We start from the raw sequence: 9,157 nt of genomic DNA, 5'->3' as shown, positions 1-9,157 counted from the left end.
TACCAAACATTACCTTAAAAATATGCATTCCAATTCCTTTAATAAACGCACTATGTTGAATTATGTATTATCAGGTATAGCATCTGAGAAATTTAGAATTGGTATAGCATCTGATTAGAATTTGTATATCATCTGAGAAATTTGGAATTTATATTTGGGACTGGAACATGTAATATGTAAAACAAAATGCATACTATATCTGAATCAATACAAAATGAATTACATCTACCTTAGAAACTAGATAGGACAACACATCAATACATATCAAGAAAATTCCACTTTTATAGAATCAGACAATATAATATATTGTTTTGATAATTCACATATAAAAGCAAACTAATCTTATGTATGTACTTCATAACATAAAAAGGTTGAGATTCTAGTTATTATTTCTTCCCTATGAAACTTCATTTCACAATATTCACCCACCAAGTTTCTTTGATTCAGTATGATAACCATAAGGGTTCTTACTGGCCCAGTTCCATTGATCTCTGCACATCTCCTCTATTCCATACTTTGCCCTACATTTACAACGCAAAAATTATAATATATAAAATAGCAATGAGTTTCTTAGAACATATATTATTTAAAGACATTAATATAACATAATAACAATAACAACATATGAACACTTACTTCCAATTTAACTCGCGTTCTGCCTTTGCTGTTGATGCATATACGACCTCAGCGTCACCAGGCCGTCGTGCGGTCTTTATTAATGGGATTTTCTAGAGTAATAATATCAAAGGTTAACATTTCATGTGATAGATATAGATATAATCAAATTTAGAACAGTTGACTTGCAAAAAGTCAAAATCAAGTGTTTGACTATTAGTCAAACAAACTAACTAAAGGAATCTTGAAAATGCAGTACCTTTCCGGATGCCTTTTCAAAGGCTGATACCATTTCTAGAACAGATGTCCCTTTGCCTGTCCCCAAATTATAAACTTCACAACCTAAAATTATTAAAAATAAATAAATTAATTAATTAAATTGAAAATTACAACTAGAAAATGGTATGTAAACAATTTCACAAAATATTATAAACATTTTTATGATTCCATCATTCTTGCAATGTCACATTTAATATGTATGTAATTCAACTGGGGTATATATTATCTTTATTACATTTAGAATTGGATGAAAAAAACAAACTATAACATATGCAATTTTATAGAATATAAAATTGCATGCCGTTATATAGAATAAAAGTGCATGACGTTTGGTTTCAATTGTTACATGCCCAACCTAAATTCACTTTCACTTATTATATAATTATTATATTAAATTAAATTATCCATTATTATTATTATTATCTCTTACATTTTACTTAATATATTATATAAATTCTAGACATATGGTTATCCTTTTTTTTTAACCATTAATAACTTATTTATCACCATCTTTCCGTTTTTTGGAAACCATTAATTAAAATATTTATTTATCATCTTTATATACCATAAGTATAAAAACACTTGTTTTAGTAAATCTATTTGCCACGTATACCATCTCTGATAACCGATACCAATAACCGTCGTAAGTTATAACTGCCCCTTCAACCGCGTGCCACCGTTTCGAAGCATAAATAAATCCTCATCCCCGTGAAACTGCCGTCATATATCATCTAAGTGTTCTTCGATACAAGAGAAAGTTCGTACGCTCAATTCATTATGATCAGGAACCGTGAAGGAATAGGCCATTCAAACAACAATTCAATCGAATTGAATTTTCTGGCAACCATCGCATCGCTTCGTCAAGTGGCGATTGATTCAGTATATAAACATGTACCAATCCTTACACCGCCTCTATAGACCGATGATTCTTCATCAGATTAGATGGAGATCTGGAGAGACAGGGAGGCATGGGGTACGTTACTGTTACCGACGATGGTTTTCAGTTTTGGCGGCAGTTTCGGTTAGCAGTGCAAACGACTTAGTTTCCGGTTATGCAGGCGGTTTTTGTTTATTGGTTAGACACGGCGATGGATTCTGGTTACGACGGTGTTTCCGGTTACGTGGCCACAAAATGGATAGCAACCTTATTTCATTTGTACGTCAGTGACGGTTTTGAATCGCACACAAGAAAAATAACGCCAATGTTTCCCGATACGTCGACCAGCAACCGCAGCGCTTCATCGAGGTTTCCGTCCAACATCGTATCGACAAATCTGGATTAGATTAACTAAAGCAAAATACACGAGATGATAGGCAATTTCAGTTTAAAAAAATGCATATCGACTTCGTTATCTTTAACAACCATGACTTAGACCAACATCAATAAAAAATCAAAGAACAATGCTAGGTGACTGTTGCGGTTTATTGTAGTACGATTTCAAATCCAGATTAACAGATTAAATATTTTCGATAGTTGTGATTTTCATTTTCTATTTTGTCGGTCTATCTATATCCGTATATTTGAATGTTACTATGATTTTGCATCACTATTTTTGAGAAAAGTGTGTATATGATCTTTGAATGCAGACCTGTGTACCTAGTTTGTATAATCTACTTCGATGATTTTTGGTTCATCTAAACCGTTAGATGACATTGACTATTGAACATCAATTATAATAAGTTAATACATTTGTGATAGTTATTATTTTATATTTACAATAATTAGAAGCATAGATAGTTTGATTCTATTGGGTTTTCTCTGAATCTTTGGGTGTTAGATAATTCCATTATGAATGTTTGCAATTTAGAAATTTGATGCAAAGAAGGTTTTTTTTAAAGAACAATATTATATGTAAAAGATAAAGAGAGGGACAACCCAAAACTAACTAAATTTGATGTAAAGAAGTGAGACGGTATTTGATGAGTGATGATGTAAGTAATAATATGCTTTAAATTTACTTTCATGTGTACATAATCACCGGATATATTTTAGGTTTTCATTTTATTGTTTATTTTTAAAACATTTTAGTAAGTTAAGCAAATTATGATACTCCAAAGTCCATACACAAATAACACCGCCGCAAACCGCAGTTAACATTGCTAGTAGTTACCTATTTTTGAATCAGAAAGTTTCGCCAATGCAGCAATATGTCCATCTGCTAAATCCACAACATGGATGTAATCGCGTACCTAGTTATTAAAAAGAAAACAATAATCATTGTCAGCCTATCATGTAACTATTTCAAGATAACTAACAATTCGATACTCATGTAAGAAACAAAAAAATGTGGAAACCCATTTAAGAAACAAAAAAAGGTGAAAATGAAAGCATACCCCAGTTCCATCTTTTGTGGAATAATCGGTTCCAAACACTTTAAGAGCGGGTTGTCTACCAACCGCAACATGTTGAATAAAAGGCATCAGATTATTTGGAATCCCAAGAGGATCCTCACCAATTCGCCCACTAGGATGTGCCCCAACCGGGTTGAAATACCGCAACAATATTATTTTCCACTCAGGATCTGAAGCATATACATCTCGGCATATTTCCTCAATCATGAGCTGAAAATATTAAATCTATTAGCTAAACCACTTAAACGTGACATTACTCTTATATTTTTAAATCTATAAACAATACCTTTGTTCGTCCATACGGATTGGTTGCGGATAAAGGGAACTCTTCGGTGCATGGTAACTCCTTTGGCCAACCATAAACAGTAGCCGATGATGAAAACACGAGCTGAAATGTTCAAAAAAAACATACAATTGTTTTGTCTTAGGTTGTGTTGCAACATTTGGATACGTGATCGTGGGTACAACTTCGACATGCCCCACAAAATGGTGTGGATTTTTGCGTATGAAAGGAAGAATAAATATGATATACCTTCTTGCATCCATAGGCGGCCATAACTTCCAAGAGAGTTATAGTACCAATGATATTGTTGTTGTAATACATCAAGGGCTTTTGCACGCTTTCACCGACTGCTTTTAATCCAGCAAAATGTATAACCGCGTCAAACCTATACGATAATAGGAACATGAATTAAAGTTGGAACATTCTCTTAACTATATCTAGAATATAGTTAATAAAATAATGATAAGACATCTAGCAATCATTTGTTTCAAAAAGATAAATGTATACAAAAAACACATTTTTATAGAAAAAACACTACTCTATGGGGCACACAAATATGCAATTGGTATCAAATCTGGCAAAAGAACAGGTTACATGAGCATCACATATCAAACAGTCAAAAGGTTAAAGAAAGTTTTCATTATTTGCCAAATTTGGTAGAAACATGGTTAGGCACATAATTGGCGGCTCATAAAACAGTTTCAGTAGTTGGGCAGCCAACAAAAGAGTCTTGTCAATACGGTGTAAGTTTTCTGAGATGACACGAAAACTAACAAAAACATTCAAGGATTCGTGATTTGTATAAACATGTTCCGGTCCTAAGAATCAGATTATTTTTAAATCTTTCATAAAAAAAAAATTGTTTTATGCCAAAAAATTGAAATGTACTGTAGTATTTTAACCAAAATGTGAAAGTTAAAATAGAAATTGACTTAATATTTTATAACTAAATATAAATATTATATAAATTTGCATTTTTAATTGTAAAAATATGTAAACGCTGAAATTATTTATACTAAAAAAGTAATAATTATGTAATAACTAAAGACGGTAATGAACATTTTACCACTACATCAGTTTTACAAAACTAATTATTACTTGTCGAGATATCTTGTGTTAGAAAACGCCTAGTTTAACCACTAGGCGTGGTCTTATAAAAAATAAAACAGGTAGTAGCAAGGAAAAGAAAGAAAGTATACTTTGTAGAAGCAAAAAGCTGCTCCAAAGCAGGCTTATCCCTGATATCCATCTGCAATAATAAATCACAACAATTAAAAAATAAATAAACAAAATCTAAAAAAGAGAATAACTTATGTCAAAATCGGATCATAGAACTATAACCTTATAGATTCTGATACCAAAAAAAAAAACAATTTTATAAAAGTTAAAACTTAACCAATTGACATATATAAAGCACAACAAACCTTATGAAAAGATAGGTTCCGGCCACGATCACCGGCAAGTTCTCGAACTCTACTAAGAGCAATTTCAGACGAGTTATCCAAGTTATCAACAACCACCGTGTGGTAGCCATTTAACAAGAGTTGCAACACGGTATGACTGCCTATGTAACCGGCACCACCGGTCACCAATATGCTCGACGGCAACGTCATCGTAATTACCAAGAGGTGTGTATATATGGGTAATTGGAATTTCAGAAAGAGAGAAGATTTTGGTGTGTTGGGATTGACGTGTTGGATTGAATGAGTATTTATAAGGATGAAAAAGATTGGAACGAAAAAAATGATTCATTTATTATTATTATTATTTATAAATTGGTTACGGCTCAACGTAGAGCACTCACTTTACTAGTGAGAGGTAGAGGTTTCAAACCTCACTACCATCAATTTATATAGGATTTATATGGAAGATATGAGGGATAACCCTAGCCTGCCAGGGTTCGAGTCCTGATCTCACTCGGTTTTAACGGCTCCTCGCAGTCGTGCCGTTTGGCGGGCGTGGGGTCGGGTTTTATCCGGTGAATCCCTCAATTGGTGGGCCGCTAGGGGCTCCGTCCGTCCGGACTAGTGGCCGACTCGGGCTACCCTTAGTCAATAGAGGTCGCGTACGGAGTACCCGAGGTTACTTAGTTTGCTGTTAAAAAAAAAATTATTATTATTATTATTATTAGTTTGTAGTTAATGATGGACGGTTAAAGTTGAAAGAAAAATGACGGAAACCAATTGGATAATGATTGAATTAATGATGGACGGTTAAAGTTAAAACATTTGTACTTTAGAGTTGTGGAGATCTCTAGAATCTTATTGCGTTTTCTTCAAATTCATAACCACTATTCAACACCCTTTATCTTTTATCTAATTTTGACTTAATCTACGGTTTTCTCGAATTAAATTCATGTATATCCAACCTGATTAAATGGCTTAAATTTTTAATTATAATATTAATACTTTTCAATATTGTATTTGAAAGTATATCTTTTGTCTTTCCTTTTTTTTAACTACTAATTTTTAACACATTACACCACATGTCACTATACCCACAAGGCCACAATCATTTGGTTATAAAACATACACTTTTACCATTAAACCAAGTTAGCAGTGGTTGTGAAAATATGATATCTTAAGTTCCTAACACTTATAACTATAACGATAAAAAATATTGAACATAACAAAAAATGAATTTACTAGATAATAAATTGGGTTTTCCGGTCAAAAATGTTTTTCCAGCGACATGCAACTATTCACGTTAGTATTCTGTTAGTCATGGATCACTGGATACAGATATGTTAAAAGATGTAACAACCACCAACCATGCAGGGCCGGCCCAAATGTGTTACCAACTAAGGCTTGGGCTTTAGGCCCCATAAATTTTAAGGCCCCAAATTGAAAAAAAAAACTATCTAAAATTTATATAAAAGTCAATTTGATTTTAGATGCACATAAATTGTAACTGTGCTATGATGTTCAACGAAACCGGTTTCTGGAACCGAACCGGTTGACCCGAATCGGACCCGAACCGGTTCCTACCCGTTTTTTGTAGGAACCGGACCCTATCTGATTCAACCCGATGATCCGTGACCGGTTCTTGCATTTCTGAGTGGGGGCGGGTAGGAACCGGAACCGGTTCTGGAACCGAACCATCCGAAACCGGTTCTTAACCGGTTCTAGCCGTTGGATCGAATATAGCCGTTGGAAATCGTTTTTTTGGCCGTTTTTTCACCGTTGGGGTCAAAAATAGCCGTTTTTTGGCTCCCCCAAGCACCCTACTACTAGTATAAATAGGTATTTGGTGTCATGGGTTCATCACAACACTCAAAACGCAAACCCGAACGCAAAAAAATACAAAAAAACGCTATTACAACGTTTTGAGTTCTCTAATCTCTTGTTTTCTCTTCTTCTATATTCATATTTGTTGTTATGGCTGCCTCATAATCAACGGTTGGTCAAGGTTCCAACGCCGAACCAAGTTTCGTTCATATTGTACCTCATAATCGTAATCAAGAGATTTGGTGCAATTGGGATTTGGTTGAATTGAGTGACCATTCATTGAAGGCTCGGTGCAAGTTTTGTGGGATTTATTTAAACCCACTTTTGAATTCAAATTTGAAGAAACACATCGAAAAACTGTATTGCAAGGCGTTGAAAAAGAACGTCGATTCGCAACAAACGCAAATGGATAGTGAAGGCGGAATATTTACATACCAAATTGATCGAGTTCAAGATCGTATGGCGAAGTTTGTGATTCAAGAAGCTTTGCCGTTTAGCCACTTCGACAACCCTCGCTTAACCGCCATGATTCGAGATACGCTTCAACCACAATACACTCACGTAAGTCGTCATACTCTTAAACGTTATTGCTTAAAATTGTGGAAGAAGGCCAAAGAGGTACTAATTGCAGATTTTGAAAATATAAATACGGGAATAAACTTAACTAGTGATGTTTGGTCGGCTCCACATGGTCTACCCGAATCTTATCTTTGTGTCACCGCTCATTGGGTAGACCCGTCATCGTGGGAAATGATAAAACGCACCATTGCTTTCGAACTCTTTATGTTAATTGTTTTTTTTATTTTTCATGTTATACAAATACGAATCGTAGTTTAGAATCCAAATCGCAAACGAAAAACGAGAAAAAAAAATTTTTACACTGTAACCGGTTGGAACCGGTTACGGTACAGGAACCGGGTTAGGAACCGGTAAGAACCGGTTAGATAGGTTAGGGGTCCGAGGGCGGGAGAACCGGTTCGAGCCTGGAACCGGTTTAAAAGGGGGTTTTGAATATAGAAACCGGTTAGGAACCGGTTCCGGTTCCTAGTCCCAAACCGTTTTGAACATGCCTACCTACAGCACGGATGACCTTGGTTCGAACCCTATTCTCTTTCGTACATTCATATTATTTTCCTTCAGTACTTTTTGGATCCTACTTCAAGTGGTAACGATTCGCTATATTGGTATTTCCCAATATTTTATAATTTAATTTTCTATTGTTAAGACTAACTCAATATTTCTTTCTACTACTTCATATACATTTCATTTCCTTAAAACAAAGATTTATTCAATAACTTGTAGTTCAACCATAATTGTTTAGAGATTATAAAAGATAAAATTCAACACAACATTATATTAGATATAACATTTATATTTTTCTAAATTAAGATGATATATGTGTAAATGCTCGTGCTAAAAATTGTCAAATGTGTGTAGTGTCATCCACAAAATATTTTTCATTATCTTCCAGTCAAGTTATTTTCATGTCGTATTTTAACACAAAGACACATTCACATTTTTGTTGGTTTATTTCAAAAAAAACAAATATGTCATTGTAATGCACTAGTTTATGTTATAAAATAGAGTGTCTAAAAGGAAATTAAACTAATTTGGTTTTATATTTAGCTTATTGTGAAGCAGACTGAATAAAAATATGACAAGTACGAGCTGAATTTTTTTTAAAAAGGCCTAAAAACTTTTATTTGCTTTAGGCCACCAAAATTGTTGGGCCGCCACTACAACCATGTTGTTAGCTGGGTTATTCTTTGCCACAATCAATTGTTGAGATTAATTAAAACCATTTTTTCTTAATATTATTTTATAATCGGATAATGGTAATACAATATTGAACAGTAAAAAATTAGGTTGTGTCTGATATTCATGAAATGGACGATTATGGGTATGTTTGACAGGAAATTTTTAGGAGCTTTTAGCTTCAAACTTTAAAAAAAAACTCATACTCAATTAAAAGTTTTGTTTGGTTCAAGGACCTTGAAGCTTTTAGGTTAGGATAAAAAGTTTTAAGTTTAAAGCGTCTACTAGTGGCGTTTAGAAAGAGCTACAAGCTTTTAGTATTTTAATTTACTTAAATAACATTCTAAAATAAATACATTTACTATTATTGTTTTTAGTTATGCCAATTTCAGTAATTTGTACATTTTATTAAAAACTCCAGCTACTCTGCTAAACATCTAAATATATCTAAAAAGTCACTAGCTTCCAGTTACAACTAGCAACTAGTTTTGCCAAACATACCCTCTGAAGAAATGGAAAAGGAGATGGTAACAAAATTATTTGTTACGTAGGGACTTTTTGTTTTCTCAAAACACATTAAAACCATTCAACTACACTACATGTTTTTTTTAATTTGATTCACTTGTTCACCTTATTTAATCTGCAT

At 33.5% G+C, this 9,157-nt stretch overlaps 1 protein-coding gene across 1 annotated transcript; it reads right to left on the bottom strand.

Annotated features, from left to right (window-relative positions):
* Positions 1-389: 389 nt before the first annotated feature.
* On the bottom strand, positions 390-5,245 carry LOC143606899 (UDP-glucose 4-epimerase GEPI48-like). Its single transcript, XM_077082518.1, has 9 exons — positions 4,954-5,245; positions 4,729-4,778; positions 3,779-3,914; positions 3,533-3,634; positions 3,229-3,456; positions 3,006-3,084; positions 875-957; positions 637-728; positions 390-521 (listed from the first exon to the last, which is right to left on the bottom strand). Exons 1-9 carry the CDS (start codon positions 5,140-5,142, stop codon positions 422-424), a joined length of 1,059 nt encoding a protein of 352 aa, XP_076938633.1. The 5' UTR covers positions 5,143-5,245; the 3' UTR covers positions 390-421.
* Positions 5,246-9,157: the final 3,912 nt, after the last annotated feature.

The sequence above is a fragment of the Bidens hawaiensis genome, unplaced genomic scaffold (assembly GCF_021521415.1).
Source record: "Bidens hawaiensis isolate Kalapana, Puna unplaced genomic scaffold, B.hawaiensis_p1.1 tig00078207_1, whole genome shotgun sequence".
Classification (NCBI taxonomy): Eukaryota; Viridiplantae; Streptophyta; class Magnoliopsida; order Asterales; family Asteraceae; genus Bidens; species Bidens hawaiensis.
The sequence above is the reverse complement of the archived record's forward strand: the minus strand, read 5'-3'. Positions and strand labels throughout refer to the sequence as shown.